Below are 19,349 nucleotides of genomic sequence, written 5' to 3' on the forward strand. Positions count from 1 at the left end.
TTCTGCTAACTTGCAAAATTATGGGAGGGTTTGTAGACAGACAAAGAAGCTCACAACCGCAAAAATGTGATTTGATATAAAATATGTTATCTTAAAATAATATGTAAGGCTGCTGCTGTTATTCGTGAATAAAATTCACATTCAAAAATCTTCGATACAGATTTCTCAATCATTGTTCGAACTTTGATTCAAATCAAAGTTACGTTGCGCTTACAGTTCACATGCAGCACATTCCACTTAATTAGTTCATTACTTCGACAGTGTAGGCATTATACACCATTACAACAAAATCATACATGCAATTATATAAAACCTTTCGCTATAGCTTAGTAAAAGGTAAAGAACATCTAGTGTTAGCTTGTAAAGAAAATCCTAAGATTTAAAAAGAAACACACAAAATAAAACAAACACACCTGATAAGCAGCTTCTTTTGTTCTTAATTGTCACATAATACGCTTTATAGACATTTTTAACCATATTACGTTAAATATTTGAACGTTGGATATAATGTCTGTTTTCTCAATTGTTATACCTTCAAATCAGATTTATGAAATGAGTCTATAAACAAGTAATTTTCTTTAGAAAATCACAAATGTTCTGTTAAATAATGGTTATTATTTTGTATCAATTTAAGCAAAAGAAGGCAAGGCGTGGCCTTATAGTTAATTTGACAGGTTGTGAATGAAGGATTTGTGATTTCATATTTGATGCTGTGGGCGCATTACAAAAGTAATAATTGATCACTATTCATTTTAAAGAGCTAGACAAAGCTCTTTTGACAGCTGATGACACTAAATAACTGCTTTTCCTTTTGTCAGAAGATCACTTTTATGGGTGGCTACTGGATCGCAGAGGTCTTTGACCGAGCCGATTATCCAATGAATAAATAACATGTCGAATCGGCTCCTCCTTCTTCAATTTTTTGTTTCCAAATTCCGATTATTTTTACGACACCACCTTGAGATTATACAGTTTAATTTTTGTCTTATACTAATGCATTTTGTGATTTTTATGCATTATAGGAGACCAAATTAAAAGTATTTTTTTGTTGTTGTAAGTACACTTTATGTTCTCATATAGTCAGAGGCCCGGCATGGCCAAGCGTGTTAAGGCGTGTTATTTTTGTAATATATTCACAACAATAAATTATATAATTTTGAGGTACTTTTCTAAAAAAAAATATAAATATTTGGAGCAGCGTTTAGATGACATGTGACTATATTATCATTAGCATGAACCCTGTATGTAGAATTACCTGTTTTAGTCCACTTAGATATATATTTTTGCACTTTATTCTTACTTCTAGCTTATAGTTGAGTTTCATTGGTCGCATTGCAATACTTTTTTTTTTTTTAAAAAAAAGGCAAAACTGTTTGACTTGACCAAAAATCTTATTTAGTTGAACTAAAATAGTATGACCCGGCATGGCCAAGCGTGTTAAGGCACTTGACTCGTAATCTGAGGGTCGCGGGTTTGAATCTCGGTCGCACCAAACATGCTCGCCCTTTCAGCCGTGGGGGCGTTATAATGATACGGTCAATCCCACTATTCGTTGGTAAAAGAGTAACCCAAAGCTGGCGGTGGGTGGTAATGACTAGCTGCCTTCCCTCTAGTCTTACACTGCTAAATTAGGCGGCTAGCGCAGATAACCCTCGAGTAGTTTTGCGCGAAATTCAAAAAACAACCATAAACAGCTTATAGTCAGCTTATTACCTCTGCTATCGAAGGTGACGGAGGTTGTTTTCACATCCGCGTGTTTGTTTGATTGTCAACAAGATTTCTCAGAAACGGCTAAGCTACTTTGAACGAAAATTCGTGTACATTTGGAATAATATCCAACTGAGAAGATATGAGTTTTTGAAGGTTCAAGGTCATAAATCAAGGTCACAGCAACATAACAAAAATCTAAAAATTCTGTTAACCTGTAACCTATTTTTTTGCAGTATTTTGGCTATATAACTCAGTTCATAATGATCGGACTTTGATGAAACTCGATGGACATGTGTAGAATGTCATATTTCATTGTCATGCCGAAAATACTTCGCGTTTGTTGAGAATGACGGACACACGAACACATCGTGTTTTTTGAGAGCCGATATGGTCAACGCTGTGTTGCGGAGGTTTACGCTCTACTGAGTGCACTATAGTTTTACTTTATTATTTTATGATTAATACACAGAACACTGACTAAAAGAACGATAGGAAAAGCATCCATTGGAAATATTTATTACACACGTCACAGAGTAATTAGAGAAACGCTCACACTCAGTAGGGAAATTCATAGATGAATTACAGATTAATCAAGGTGTCTATGTTATCACCATCCCCACTGTACCATTTTTTTAGTTACATTTCCTTTATTTCATTTTTAATGGAACCTCGTTTTGTCGTCAGCTCATGTATTTCTTTTAAATGTCGTAAACTTACTGTTTTACCATTTTTTTTTTACAAGTTATAATCTAACTATGTTTTTTACGTGTTATAAATCTAACCGTATTTTTAAAGTTGTCAATTATCTTTATTATTTGAAAATTGTAAACTGACTGTACTTTGTTATGCTAACAATCATTTCTCTAGCTTCCCGTTGGGAAGTTATAATTCTACTCAGACTTTCAGCAGAATAAGCGAACCATTAAATTACGTGGAATGATTGATAAGCATATGTTTAAAGAGGTTATTTAACATCTCTTTACACATAGAGAAGCGTTCTTCTGATAATAATGTAGCATAGAATATGAACGAGATGAAAAAAAGAGATGTAGAGAACAGTGAGCTAAACTAAATGTAGAAGAATTGGGGATTTTTATCAATAAAATGTTTCAGTTTGTAGATAATAACAACTTAGAATTAATATTTGGTTTGTTTTTGAATTTCGCACAAAGCTACTCGAGGGCTATCTGTGCTAGCCATCCCTAATTTAGCAGTGTAAGACTAGAGGGAAGGCAGCTAGTCATCACCACCCACCGCCAACTCTTGGGCTACTCTTTTACCAACGAATAGTGGGATTGATCGTAACATTATAACGCCCCCACGGCTAAAAGGGCGAGCATGTTTGGCGCGACGGCGATGCAAACTCGCGACCCTCAGATTAGAAGTCGCACGCCTTAACGCGCTTGGCCATGTCAAGCTATTAATAATTGGAGAAGTCGAGTTTGTTTGTACTGTAATTAATTTTACGTATATATATATATATGCATATAACATTAAACGGGAAAGTATTCATTGGGAAAAAAAATACATAAACCACTCCTTATGCGGAAATAAAGACAACTAATGGTTTATACATAGGCCACTGATTGGTCGGAAAGCAACAAGTATCGAGATTTATTTACGAAAAATCGTGGATTAAGAGGGATTCATTCATTGAAAAAATATTAATACAGACAATACATGCTGAAAAGGAAAATGCACAGAAACAATGACTAAACAAAATAAAAAAGTGTCCAAATGAAGTATATTTGTATAAGTTATGGTTTAAAGAGGAAAACAGCTTAGCATTGTCTGATGGTTAGGATACTCGACTTGTAATCCGCAAGTCGCGTGATCGAAATATGGCCTCGAACATTTTCATCCTTTCAACCAATTATTGTTTGCTTTGTGAAATGACGAGTAAATCTACTCGAGAGCTATATGTGCTACTCGTGCCTAGTTTAGAAGAAATAGGCTAGAGGGTAGGCAGCTAATTGTTTTTGTTTGTTTGCTTTGAATTTCGCACAAAGCTACACGAGGGCTATCTACACTAGGCGTCCCTAATTTAATAGTAAAAGAGTAAAGGGTAGGCATCTGGTCATCACCACTCTCCGCCAATTCTTGGATTATTCTTTTACGTCGAATAGTCGGATTGATCGTCACATCATATCGCCCTTACAAGTGAAAGAGCAAGCTTATTTGATGGGATGGGAATTCGAACCCGCCAGTCAAGCGCCCTAATTGCTGTGCTATGACAGGCTAATTGTTCGTAAAAAGTAGTCTTAGAACTGACGGCGAGTTCTATCAACTGGTTGTCTTACCTACGGCCAGAAGCTCAAAATTGTAAACAGCGGCACACAACCTTAGTAACGCCTAGTGGTGAGATTTATACATAGATCACAGATTAAATGGACTGTGTTCAATGAAGATAGTTATGTCCAGGTGTTAGTTAAGCGTGAAAGTATTCGATGAAAAGGTTAAAAGACAGTTTTGTTATTAACATTATCACACTGCTAAAGGCTCATATATATATTGAATTAGAGATTTGCTTTGCCAGTTTGGATTTTTTTACCTTCTTGAAGACAAATATTCCTCTCCATACTTCACAAACATACTAGTTTCAGGTTTGGGATTATTAACAAAATATTAAAATATGTGTCTGTTTATTGCTTATGGTCTCCCTAAAAGTGAACCCGACACCGAGAAAGTTGTTTATTTATAAACGTGAGAGTGAAAGAGTTAAACAGTAAAACGTTCAATGGAAAGATCAAAATGTAAATAATATATTACAACGTCTCCATGCCACTGCTTTGGTAATTTTTCTCATGTGTTTGGTGGGAAAGGGCGAGAAGTGGTTCTGCTATCGACTAATAATAATCAGTTTATTACATTTTTGACATGTCAGTCTATCTTCTGTGATACATGTGCTAACTTAAGAATCAATGCTGAAAAAGCATGGTCTCTGAAAATGCTAATACTATTACACCGAAGTCTACACATTACTTAGAGCAGTGGAATCGTTACATAACTTAATTTTGGCTATTCTTTTATCTACGTCAATGAATGTATTATGGTACACAGATCGTATTAAACCTGACTTGTACGGTTTCGTGATTCTTCGGCAGCAGTGAAACAGACATGTTGGCTTCAGGGCAAAAGAGCACTGTTTACCACAGAGAATCGAACCACAAATCTTAGCGATGTAAGTCCGTAAACTTATCGCTTTCCTACTGGGGGACTGCCGCAAATAAGTCTCTTATTGTAGATGCATTTATCGCCCACGTGCTTTATTTGAAACTGGAAATGAAAACAAAGGAATAATAATTATTTTGAAAATTCATTGTAACAACAAAGTGTTACACCATCTATCGTTGTTTGAAACCAAGATTTCTACACCTTCTTAAAAGGTTGGTGACATCCTGACCAATTACTGTAACTAATTAATAAGAAACCGCCAGCAAAACCAAACATTTTTGGAACATGATGAAACTTTGTAGAATGGATGGCAACTGCCTGTTGTGGAGACACAAGTGTAGAGGAAGACGTGTCGAAAGTCTTCAGCCTAAACAAAGAAATTTTGAACTATTTCGTAAATATTTAATGATGAATTTCGAGTGTATTGACATCAGTAAGAGGACTAAATCTTACTTCGACTGGAGACTCCTGAAATGGAGACTCCTGAACTAGGCTTTCCATTGTTTTCATGTAATTGTAACGCTCTACAGTAACTAATACTGTAAAATATGCAGCAACTCAGATCACAGTCTAGTGAAATAAACATCTACAAACTATTATTTATTCAAATTACAAGGAGACTTATATCACATTATAAGTTAAGTAAGTTTGATTGAGGATAGATTTTTAATTCGTTAGTAGAGTGATGAAAATTGATATTTCTTTTATTATATAGGTTCGTTATTGATTAACTTAACATGTCTCTATGTTGTATCTGTATCTGTCTTAGTTCCAATAATTACACCTGCAGTTTCAGTGAGCGTGAACGTTTTTTTAACAAGTGTTTTGCATAATTACATGAATTTCCTTACGTTTTCAGATGAGAGATCTGTGTAATCAGCTGTGTTTATTGGTGCAAAATTTCTTGGCAGAATTAAAACCAAGTAGCGAAAGACACTTCATTCACAACGTCTACAACAACTTCATTACTGTTTTTAAGCATTTCGCATACCATTATAGGAATCGCGTTTTTCTCTCATTTTCGGCCCTAATGTTACTCCTACGATCAATTAATGTCATGTATATCAAGAATATAGTTTTGTTGTGAAGAAAAGTATTATAAGAACAGATGAGGGAACACAAAGTCTTGAAATAGTTTAAATATATTGTGGACACATCTAATTTGTGATAAAAATATTGAAACGCCTACATTTAAGTCAGGATGCTGACCGTTTGTAGCTATAAAACTATGAATATGAAGTATAACTAGGAAATAACTGGTAAACTGTGATGTGAAGTATAATCAGGATGTAACTATTAAACTGTGATGTGAAGTATAATCAGGATGTAACTATTAAACTGTGATGTGAAGTATAATAAGGATGTAACTATTAAACTGTGATGTGAAGTATAATAACGATGTAACTATTAAACTGTGATGTGAAGTATAATAACGATGTAACTATTAAACTGTGATGTGAAGTATAATAAGGATGTAACTATTAAACTGTGATGTGAAGTATAATAAGGATGTAACTATTAAACTGTGAAGTATAATGATAAACTGTGTGAAGTATAATAACGATGTAACTATTAAACTGTGATGTGAAGTATAATAAGGATGTAACTATTAAACTGTGATGTGAAGTATAATCAGGATGTAACTATTAAACTGTGATGTGAAGTATAATAACGATGTAACTATTAAACTGTGATGTGAAGTATAATCAGGATGTAACTATTAAACTGTGATGTGAAGTATAATAACGATGTAACTATTAAACTGTGATGTGAAGTATAATAAGGATGTAACTATTAAACTGTGATGTGAAGTATAATAAGGATGTAACTATTAAACTGTGATGTGAAGTATAATAACGATGTAACTATTAAACTGTGATGTGAAGTATAATCAGGATGTAACTATTAAACTGTGATGTGAAGTATAATAACGATGTAACTATTAAACTGTGATATGAAGTATAATAAGGATGTAACTATTAAACTGTGATAATCAAGATGTAACTATTAAACTGTATAATAAGGATGTAACTATTAAACTGTGATATGAAGTATAATAAGGATGTAACTATTAAACTGTGATGTGAAGTATAATAAGGATGTAACTATTAAACTGTGATATGAAGTATAATAAGGATGTAACTATTAAACTGTGATGTGAAGTATAATCAGGATGTAACTATTAAACTGTGATGTGAAGTATAATAACGATGTAACTATTAAACTGTGATGTGAAGTATAATCAGGATGTAACTATTAAACTGTGATGTGAAGTATAATAACGATGTAACTATTAAACTGTGATGTGAAGTATAATCAGGATGTAACTATTAAACTGTGATGTGAAGTATAATAACGATGTAACTATTAAACTGTGATGTGAAGTATAATAAGGATGTAACTATTAAACTGTGATGTGAAGTATAATAAGGATGTAACTATTAAACTGTGATGTGAAGTATAATAACGATGTAACTATTAAACTGTGATGTGAAGTATAATCAGGATGTAACTATTAAACTGTGATGTGAAGTATAATCAGGATGTAACCATCAAATCTATACGGTGTTTATGAATGATAATGACGAAATAACCACCAGGCTAATAATGAAGAGTACGTTCAAGAAAGGTTCCTTAATATTGTTGTTCTGGCATATATATCCAAGTGTCAGCTTCAGGATGTGTTCGTGGCAATTATTTCTACAAATTTACATTTGTAAAATGTTCAATGTTTGAAAGCTAATTTAGTACATGAAATAGAAAAAGTAGTTCACTAATATAAGAAAATGTTATTTTTTAAATATTTGACTCGAAAATGAATATCATCTGTAACAGCTTCTCATTTAGATCAACTGAAGATTTATTGAACTGACGTATAAAGACACAAGTTACACAGATGCAGTTCTTTATATGATGATGCACACGTAATTGTGAAATATAACTGAAAGCTGTAACTTCTTCGGATGTGTCTCGGGGGCATAATTTGAAAGTTGAACATCACCCACTTGTCGTATATAACCAGTACTCTACTGACATTAGTTCAGAAGAAATAATCTTCGCTTCACAGACAACATAAAATATGCCACTGTAGGAAAATAAATCAGACACTGTAGGTTTAGATATCATATCAAGGCATTTTGACTAGGGAAAGAGTAATATATATTGAACTTTAACTTTTAAATGTTTTGCCAAAACACTTTATCACCACCAGAATGTAAAAGTCTTAATACATAAAATCGTACGAACATTTTGAGAAAATTTGTAATTGTCTAATGTAATAAAAAGTGATGATTCCCTTAAAGTAATTAATTAAATTAATAAAAGAAAAATATGTAAGAATTTGTTAAAGTATTCCTATGACTATAGTTTGCTTGAACGTTTAAGTTAACTTTGGTTTCATAAGCGTTTTCTATATCTACGCATTTTATAGGTATTTGTATTTTGTGCAACAGTCTCCGAACTATAAATAAATATATATATTCGTTTCTTGTTTTATTATATAGGTAGAATTTGGACTAGATCGTCTCTAGATCGAGAAGAGCAGTCGCGGTACTGGCTATCCGTGTACGCTCAAGACAAGGATGTCGTCTCACTTAACACCCGTTTAGACGTATACATAGAGGTATTGGATGAAAACGACAATGTTCCACTCACTGAAGAACCTGTTTATTATCCTTCTGTGGTAGAACATTCCGAACCAGGGACCACAGTTGTGCGACTGATCGCTTTCGATGAGGACCAGGACTTTCAAGATGGACTAACATTTAACATAACTGCAGGAAATGCTCTGGGTCTTTTTGTTATTGAAGCTAAAACCGGTAAGTTTCATGTACCATTATCCAGCTGACGCTTTTAGAATCAAAATATCAAAATTAAGGTATGAGCAATCTACCTAACTTAAAGATCAAACACTGTTTGTGTGATCTTTCTTAGAAACACCAAATACACACTTGTGGTTTCATTTGCTACAGAGTTGTAAAAATGGATCACTTTAAGGTTTACTGTTTTAGTTAAAATTATTCATTTTTGTTCATTTTACGAGGCGTTAAATGATAACTCAAAAAGCTTGACATGAAGTTTGGTCAAAATTTACTAAGCTCGTGCGGTCAATTCGAAAAAAAAAACTGGTTAATGATTAAATAATATTAAAGTATTCCCCTTCGTGGAAATGATTAAGTTTTTGGTTAAACGAATTTTCGCGATTACGAAAACTTCGTGAGATGAAAGATGAACACCATTCCGTTTCTCATACAGGAATTGAACAGGAGATTATGTGGTGTTAAAAGCTTCCGTTTGCTGTTTTAACTATTCTTATGCTACAAACAAATTATTCACCTAATTCGTTTAATCTCATCTTATGTGATCGCAATTAAGGCAAGTTTTTATAAAAATGAGGTATTTTTAAAACGCTTTGGTAAATCTCTAAGTAAGGTTTACTTTAAAACACGATGTGTATGATTATGATATTTGACTTTGTACGTGTGAAGAAAGAGTAAACCAGATGAGATTTTTTCTATTTCCACTATTCATAACCTGAAATTAAACGACAGTAAAATCAGGGTAACATAACCCTAAGAAACTAACAAAAATAGATGGATTTGATTGCAGTTATACCTAGTTCTATGTTATTTATCATCTGCATGTAACATGACAAGAAGAAAAAGAAAAGAAAACAGCAACATATAATTCAAAAAAACTACCAGCCAATTTAAAAGTTGTAACGCTAGTCTCAGTAAACTGTGAGAACTACAGCGTTGTAAGAAAATGGATGGATAGGCGCATTAATGAATAGTTAAATGGATAAAGAGATTGATCAGTTGTGTGGACGAGCAAACAGAATCGTTGAAGTATTACAAGACGTACAGGCACGCTGTAAAAAGACGTGGATGAAATGAGCAAAAGAGTAAGTTTGGATCGTCAGCAAATGTTAATTTACGTTTTTCTTGTTCAGTTTTGTAATTGGTTTTTAGAACGACTTCAAATGAATTTCAATTTAATTAGATAATTTTTAAAATATACTAGATTCTCATTTAGTAAAATGAAAGTAATGTAAAAGGTTTCGAGTTTAAATTAGTATCACTAAATAGTACAAACGTGGAAACTAGAGAGCTGACAGTTTACTTAAAGGAAATTCCATGTCTATTTGGTATTACACACTGTTATTGTTCCACTTGAAGTGAAAATAAATAGTTTTGGAAGCGTTTATGAGACCGAAAGTTTATTTATATGGAAATGAAACTTGAATTTGTTAAAATTACTATAGCTTATTTTAATAAATAAATTGGAAGATATTGATGTGATATGGAGTATATACATGTAAAAACGAAATATTGGATGAAAGAAGAGAAACATTCAGGATTTAAAAATCCACATAGAAATTTATTGAAACAATCATCTTAATATTGCATGGTTTGCATTGATATTGACTGTGCGTATTTAATCTTGACTTCGTGTAATATGCATTGATTCGACCCTGTATATAATTCATTGTTTTTTTCACTTTATCGACAATACAACAATAAAACAGCTGTGTATACATATATGAAGGCTAATCATTGACAGTGATCGTGACATTTTTTATCTTTTTGAACAATTCCATCCAGAGTTGTGTATGTTTTCATATAGCAAAGCAACATGGGGCTATCTGCGGAGTCCATCGACGGGAATCAAACCCCTGATTTTGGCGTTGTAAATCCGTAGACTTACCGCTGTACTAGGGGGGGACCGTTCAAAGTTGAAATCTCATTTTTGCTACACTGTAAATACTAAAAATACCTGAAATGCTAATTGTGATATACAGTTTGTATGTGGACAAACACACGGATATGACCGGTCATATTGACAACACAAGGTAGAATAGGGACAGGGTCTTATAATTTGTTTTTGTATACACGTTATGACAGGAACACTGGCCTAATATAATTATGTCTCAGGTATTGTTTCGACTTTTCAAGAGTAAATGTTTTTTTATAGTCGTGTTTGTAATTTTTTTGGAGAAAACCACGCGATACAAGATAATACGATATAAAACTAAAACTAGAGAAGACTTGGCATTGCTCCAATCCAAATTGAATGGATCAAACTGGTTATTTTTCTTCACCAATCGAGATTTTGATAACCTTCGACCTGAACAAAATTAGTGCGATCAGAGCTAAAACATAAGTAGTTGTAGAATAACTAAAAAAAAAAGATGTTAAACACAGATTAGGAGACTAAGTAAGCCTTTAAGGTGCTGTCTCAGTCTAGTTTTCATTATAAGCTGAGACACACTATTCTCGTTAGACGTGTATTATATTTGAATCACTGAGGTAACCTATACGAGTCAAGTAATCTAGCTTTGTAATCTTCGATTAATTAACAACAGCCTTAAGACACATGAGCGAATAAGTAGGAACATAATAAAATTATCTAGTGATTAATTAAAAACGGCATTAAAACACACGAGCGAGTGAATAGGGATATAATAAAATTATCTAGTGATTCATTAAAAACAGCATTAAAACACACGAGCGAGTGAATAGGGATATAATAAAATTATGTGGTGATTAAATTACAACAACCTGTAAACATACAAGCGAGTGAGTAGGGATATAATAAAATTATGTAGTAATTAATTATCAACACTCTAAAGACAATCGGGTGAGTGATACAATGATATTATGTAGTATAGAAAATGTGTTACTTGTTTTTATTCAGGTTTTGGTACATATAAGTTCCGACTGGTTGTTTAAAATTTAATTAGCTATTCTGACTAACTGTTTTGTTGGATGTTCAGATAATCATTTCACTATGTTTTCCATCAATTTAAGGCGTGAATAACAAACAATCTATTACTTGAAAAAATTGGTCAGGTGGTTAGGGTGCTTAACTCGTAATCTGCGAGTTATTATTTGTTGATAAAAGAATAGCTGGCAGTGTTTAGTGATGAATAAGTTGCTTTCCCTCTATTTCTACACTGCTAAGCTAGGGAAGGCTAGCTTTGCACGAAATTCCAAACAAACATATGTACTTAAAAACGTGACAGTAATTGTTTATTTTAACATTTTACGTAAAAGTACAGCTGTAAGATAAATGGCGCTTCTACCGCTTGGAAGCGGATGATTTTATATCCTTAAGCACACTTTTATTTTTTTTATTGGCAGAATTATTTGTTCCAAGTTTCAAAACGAAGACTTGATGGGTAACGATTTAGGGATTCTTGGGCAAGTGTTTTTCACGGAGAAATGAAATAGTGTCATTTTTTTGTAATGCAAATTTTGACCAGATGCTATCAGCAACTCCTTAAAAAGACCGGACAACAGTAAAGAAAAAAAACCTAAATCTTCAAATATTTGTTATCTTGTTAATGGATATTTTTGTCACGAAATACGCGACATGCATGTTGTAGAGTGATATTTCTGAGAAACAGTAACAGTACGTGCTTCACATTTAGCGTTACTACTGAAATGTTCTGCCAACGTGTACTTTGTCATGTTACGGAAGCATCAGTTGCCAAATTACGTTTATGCGGAAGTTTAACGACATTTAGCCTTGGAGAAAGAAAGTACAGAATCGGAGCAAACATGTAATATTCTACCACTCTTAATAGGTGCTTTCTAGATAACACACTTTCAACAATAGCAAGCTTTTGATATCAGACAAGAGAACCTGCTGAACAAACTAGTTGAGACAAAAATCACGTGAGGAACCCCTACTTCTGGTGCACATCAGCTTTTATTATTGGCAATGAAGATACGTTTTTGATAGTAAGCAAACATGTTTTGTTATTGGTATCAAATAATCTATAAGAAAAATATGGAATGGAAAAAAAGTAAGAGATGAAAACTTACGAAAGAAGAAATAATCAATTCATTTCACACCCACAAGGAGAGAGTTAAAAACTGTAAAACACATAAAACTTGGATAAAATGTGGCTTTGAGTCCATCAAGATGAACAAGGACAAAGTGGAAATATAAAATGAATTGGAGCAATTAAATGAGACAAAAGTAAGAAATCCACGTCAATCTAATTGTGTAAAGAAGGACACTAAATAAACTACTAGTAATTTAGGAGGAAAACAATTGACGCAAAAGAATAAAATCGCTGTTGAAATAACAGAAAATAGGAACAATTGGGGATTAAATTATCAAAAATAGTGAGGAAGAAAAGTGAGGAAGAATGACAGATGATATAAGGAAATAGAGAACCAGAAATAGACGTCATAAAGGTAAGGAAAGTTTGTGAGGAGAACAAAAAAGAATCAACAATCAGAAACGGTGTAGCTTGGAAAAGATTGTGAGAAAAAACGTAAGGTGGTAGAGAAAAATGTACAGGGAGTAACATTACTGAAATGAATCCTACAATAATAGAACTGAAAAATACTTGAAGAAGAAAAAGGAAAATAATTTGTATTAAATGTAATATTAAAGTAAAATGAAGAAATGCGGAATTAAAATCAAAGGATTTATTTCAAATTATCTACAGAACTTACAACAGAGGTAATCAGGATAATCTATTTTCGAAATATTACGAGTAAGACCATAACCGAAGAATGAAAGAGAAAGCGAAATTATTTTTAGGACATAATAACGCAGAAAATGAGTTTAAAAATGAGAACATACCTTGTCAATATACATACTAATTATTTCCGAATAAAAACTAACACTTAATGAAACCTTTAGAATAAAGGAACTCTATATAAATGATACTCTTTTTTACGTAGCTGTACAGTTAACCTTGAAGAAATTGTTTACTAGGTAAGAGTAGGTCATTTTAATTTCATCTACAAACAAATCACCCATTTGTGTTAGTTTGGGTAAATTGTTATGTGTTCATCGTAACTGAAGTTTAAATGCATATATGATCGTTTTAAATAAATATACTGTTCCTCTTACTTGAATTGACTTTGATTCTATCCTTACTTCAATATTTCTTGCATTACTGCCTAATCCCTCGTTAAGAAACTGTTCAAAAACCAACCTGATCTAGGGTTAAGGGTAGAAGCTTTTAAGAAAAGATTTATCGATAAATATGGATTCACAGCTGGTACGCTATTGGCCTGAACTTCAGCCGGTTCTTCTCAAGCTCTCTAAATCATTCCATCGAATATAAGAAACTTGTATTTCAAGGAAAACATTTTTATTTACAAGCCCTTGAATTGAATTGTCACAGTTTTTTTTTTCTAAAATATGCTAAAAAAGACGAATATATAATCAAGTTTATCTCTAAACTTTTACAATTCTAATGTTATCGATTAGTTGCAATTTTTGTTAATGTGATACGTTAGTGAATGGTTTGTCTATACTAATAGGGAAGGGTGTTTAAGTTCTTCAAAATGAACAGCTAAGAAATGTAGTAAAAAGAAATTATTTTAAAAATAACCAATATCAAAATGTAACAATGATTTTAAAATTAATAGACAAGTTAAAGTTTTCAACTGAATTTCAAAGAATATATTTCTTGTTACATGTTCGCGACATACGCTACTTTATAAAAGTGTTAATATCTGTGTTTAGCTCTTTGCTAATTTTGCAAAGAGGAGAGAGACACTTCGTGTTTGTCTAGGTAGTCATTAATTCCTACTTTAACTTTATATAGTTTGATATTATTGTCTCTGTATAACTTTTAGTAGAATGTGATAACAATATCTCTACTAGAAATAAAATATTACTTCCGGTTGATTTTTCGTTGACAAACGAGATTTAGGGGCGTGTACAATGATAAGCTCTACGTTTTCTTTGTCAAAAAACCGTAATCTTCTTGTACAAATGAGAATGGAGAAAAGAGCAGTTCAACAGAAAGATTTCAAAAAGTACATGAAAGGGTATTCCTCATCCATCTTCTTGCACAATGGCTTATTATAAGTGTTGACCAGTGTGTAATTAAGGTTTACGTTAAACTGATTGTCACAAAATTTTTGCTATTGATAACAGTCAAAGATATTACTTACAAATTACCTTTCTAGTTGACGATCACAGCGATGAAAAACAAAAATGGTTGATGTTATGTTATACATAGAGATAAATGTTCGGAGTTGTATAATTAGACCATATTGTATAAAGCAGAGAACAATGTTGCTGCGAATGTGCAATAGCTTACAGTATTATTATGTTGTAATTCCTATATCGATTCAGCTTGTATCTTTGTATGTATGTACGTATGTATATCCAACTAACTCTTTCCGCTATTCTGATAGCGCGGGACCAAACTTAGTAGGCGGACGCAAGATGATTGGTGGAGGGGTACCCTTAACTATATAGCTTAGTCACTACTAAGGGCGAATATAACACCCCAAAAGGTCACCCACACTTTATGGGACCTAAGAATAGGCTTTCATGGTCGCTGAATCTGAATACAGCACTAGATGTCGTGTTTATGGTCCTAATGGGCACCCCAGGATCGCTATATTTGAAATTGTGTTCATGCTTCTTTCCCTCGGATTACAGGTCTAGTGCGTTAACCATCTGGCCGTGTCAGGCCTAAACAAAAGGAATGACTGCTTTAAAAACAGTAAATCCAAACCTCTGACTACTAATAATTTGTTTTTGTTAGAAACAAGAGCAAACCCAAACAAAAATTTAAAAAATGCTACACTGTTCGAAAGGATCTCCAGGATACCGAGTATAATGTGGGATATAAAATGTACCCAGGTTTTGGAGATGATTGCAGAAGTAAGACCCACAATCTCATATAGAGTAATTAAATAATAAAAAAAATAGAAATAGAAATTAGGAGAGCGAAATGTTGGTGCTTGAGCCCATAACTTTCCGCATTTATATCACACTTCACTGCCTGGGAAGGTGACTGCTGTCCGAAGCAAAGAAAAATAAAATATAATGAATAATAAAGAAAATAAAAATAAGGTATTACCACTTGGGGGGTGAGTAAGTTAAATAAACTTACCTCCTGAAACTGGCATTCCAGCGCCCATTATGGTGCTAAGGCACTAATTAATAGCTCAGTAGACAAATTATGATAGTACAAAGAGCCCAACCAGTTATCTAAACTAAATAGTAAAACTCCTAAACACCACCCATTAAGTTCACTGTACTTAACAATTTTCAGACATTTTCAGATTCGAGACAAGTCTATATATGCAATAAGATGTTCATCCGTATAAATTAGTGTTAAGCTGTTTAAAGGACTTTATTAACAACTAAAGATGGTTATTAGAAACTTTCAGTAAAATATCATTAATTTTTACTTCTTTAGATTTATTTAATACATTTTTATATTTATATCAGAATATTTTAATAATTTTATTTAATGCAGTGTTTTTTATTATTGTTTGGGCTTGTTTTTCTTTATAATAAATTATATATATGTATATGTATATATGCTGCTTAGTCATTTTAGAACAGACTGATTAAACATGTATAATATTCAGTAAACAGTCACGAGTCGGCACGTAGCATCAACAGTTGTACACGTTCCTAGGTTTCATTAAACTTCCTGATGCTCGTTCCCCTAAAGCAGTTATGTATAAACAAAATCGTTGCTTTAATGCTACTTGAGTAGCGGTTTTCACGGAATATTAGTTTCCAGTTTTTCTTTGTATTTTGAGTTCACATTATGTGAGTTCATGTGTCTCAAGTGTTTGGATTTAGCATATTACCTTCTCCTGAGATATATTGTTGTTTCTATCCTTTTACGAAGTTTCTCGTGATAATGTCACGTGTGACATCAAAATACATAAAAGTATTTTATATAATACATAATTTTATATTTTTTTATAAATAAATAAATATAAAATATTTTTATATTTTATATAAATACATAAAAGTAGATGCCAGCTCTAATGAACTTTAGCTGCTGCATTTAATAACTTATAATCTGTCAGGAGTTGAATTTCTTCATACAACATCAAGTACCGGGAAAAACTTTAAGATTGTCATTCGGCTTATGGAAATTTATTTTCAATAAGTTTAATTTTTTTACGGTCTGGCTAAAGCTAAAAATTCGTCTGCTTTTGAAGCTCGAACGTGATAAATACTTCACATTTAACCATCATAATAATAAAAGCGATGTCATGGTATCTCATTGACAAAATATTCACAGTGACAATTCTCTTTTTTTTTTGTTCACGAGTTATGAATTAGATTCAATCAATATCAAAACAAAAATGAAACTCCAAATATAAGAAAATATCTTTATTGTAACGTCGTTCAAATTATTGTTCATGATTTAGTAAGTAAAAATGTTTCAAAGCTGTGAGTGATGAGTGTGACAGAAACCCACGCTGTGCCACAATACAGAATATTATATTTATTACAAGGAAAACGACAGTGTGTGAGAAGGATCTGAAACATACACTCTTGAAGATGCTGACTTCTATTTTGTCACAACACCACACATTAGAATCAAAGGCCATACCTTGTTCGTAGCAGAAAAAAAAAATGCAATTCAAACATCCAGGGTTCGAGCTACTTACCACTTTAGAACACAAACATCAGATTCATTCAATAAACTACGTCACAACACTTCAAGTTTGCGCTGAAAAAATCCGGCAAAATATACCACATCATATTCGTAGTTCAGGACACAGTTACAACACATCAAGTCAGGCTCACTCTTACAACGAATACATCGTTTTTATTGTGCTGAAAATTGTTACAACACAAACATGAGATTCATAGTATCAAACGGTGTCTCAATATAAAACATAGATGTTTTGTTACAACAAAACCCACCAGCTTGGTGATACAAACCAATGTCAAAAACAAAAATCAGCTTCGTATCAAAAAATAACACTGTCATTTCAAAAACATCAAATCGATAGTTCGAAATTGATGTAACATTGGGCACATAGCACTAATCTTTGTCAATAAACTCAGGTCTAGAGTGATAACAATAGAAAACATCACAAAATTGAAGAAAAACAAAGACATTTAACAATAACTTCATTTGACTGATGATGTATTTACTGGCGAAACCATGGTCATTAATAAATGAAATTATTGTGAAACGTAAAATTGTCTTTGTTTTTTCATCAATTCTGTAATTATGGAGTTTCGCCAAGTACCAACGGTTTCAAATGTCAGTTACATAAAACAATAGTTTCACGATATGAAAGTTTGCCATAACACAAATATCAGGCACAAAGTAACACATATTCTCAGAAGCAAAACACATCATACACCAAAACATTATTTTCAAGATGCGAAAGACTATTACAACATAAACGTCTAATATATGGTATAAAACACTTTTAGAACAAAAACCATCAAGCTTGTAGTTATAAAACACTATGCTCATTGTCCAAAACTGTGCCACAACACATTAGTCCTAAGAAGTAAAACATTGTTATAACACAACCATCACATCACAACAGAAATGACAGTTAAAACTCAAACACCGAATTCAAAGTGCAGATCATTATCACAACACAAACACGAAATTGTTAACAAAGAACACTGCCACAACCCAAAAAATCAGATTCGTAGGAGGAAAAAAACAACGTTTTAATGCCAAACACCAGTTCAAAAATATAAAACACCATAGCAGTAGAAAATGAAAAGCTCATGGTGTAACAAACACATCATCATAACAATAAACATCATGTTCGTTGTCCAAAAGACCAAACTCATAGCACAAAATACTCACCCAACACAAACCCGTAGGTTTATAACACAAAACAAAGGCAATACATAAATGTCTGGTTTGTTGTTCAAATTTCTTTAAAAACACTAACCATCATATTCGTAGTATAAAATAATGTCACAGTGAAAATACTTGATTCATGGTACAAAAAAACGTGAAAATAGAACATAAAATATGAGTACAAAAATATTTTATATTAGAAAATATTAAGTTATAAGAATAACATATTGTTAAAACACTGTTATTAGACTCACAGTAAAAATTGTTTCAGTAAAATATATAAATTTACTGATATCACAAAACATTATATTTACAGTGTTAAAAACTTTCACAACACAAAACACTAAGTTAGTCTAAAACATTATTACAACACCATTATTTGGTTCACAGTACAGACCGTTGTTTAAGTAGAAACAATTCTCATATTCTGCAATGGACGCAGTGAAGATCATCCATTTTGTACTTTTGCGCTTTAAAAACAAACAAAGCGTCAATTTTGATATCTTGTGTGATTTAAACATGTTTAAATGTATTTTTCTTTTCATTTTTTGAGTGATCTCAAGTAATCTGTAACAATATGCACCATTAATATATTTAGTAATATGGGTAATTAAGTATTGAAAATATGTGAACTGAAAACATTCTTATCTTTCATATCCATTACAGTATTGTGGTTTACTTGCCTGACGTTTTTTCTCTTCGATTCCTTGGTTTGTTTATCCAGTAAGAGTTCTCTTAAGAGTATAGTGGAGTGTTCGATATTATAAGGACATTTCTTTATTTTGGGAACAGTGAACGTATATGTGTGTGTGTGTGCATATATACATAGACAGAGGTGTACAATATACTTTGAATTATTTATTGGCCTCTGATTTCTATATATTGT

General features: G+C 32.4%; 1 protein-coding gene across 1 annotated transcript in view; it reads left to right on the forward strand.

Moving 5' to 3' along the window:
- Positions 1 to 19,349, forward strand: part of LOC143237006 (fat-like cadherin-related tumor suppressor homolog) — a 333,382-nt gene that overhangs the window by 198,730 nt on the left and 115,303 nt on the right. The window contains exon 3 of the mRNA XM_076475799.1: positions 8,388 to 8,702. Within this exon, the coding sequence (XP_076331914.1) occupies positions 8,388 to 8,702 (315 nt within the window). The remainder of the gene's footprint in view (positions 1 to 8,387; positions 8,703 to 19,349) is intronic.

Source organism: Tachypleus tridentatus, chromosome 13 (genome assembly GCF_004210375.1).
Source record: "Tachypleus tridentatus isolate NWPU-2018 chromosome 13, ASM421037v1, whole genome shotgun sequence".
NCBI classification, from domain to species: domain Eukaryota; kingdom Metazoa; phylum Arthropoda; class Merostomata; order Xiphosura; family Limulidae; genus Tachypleus; species Tachypleus tridentatus.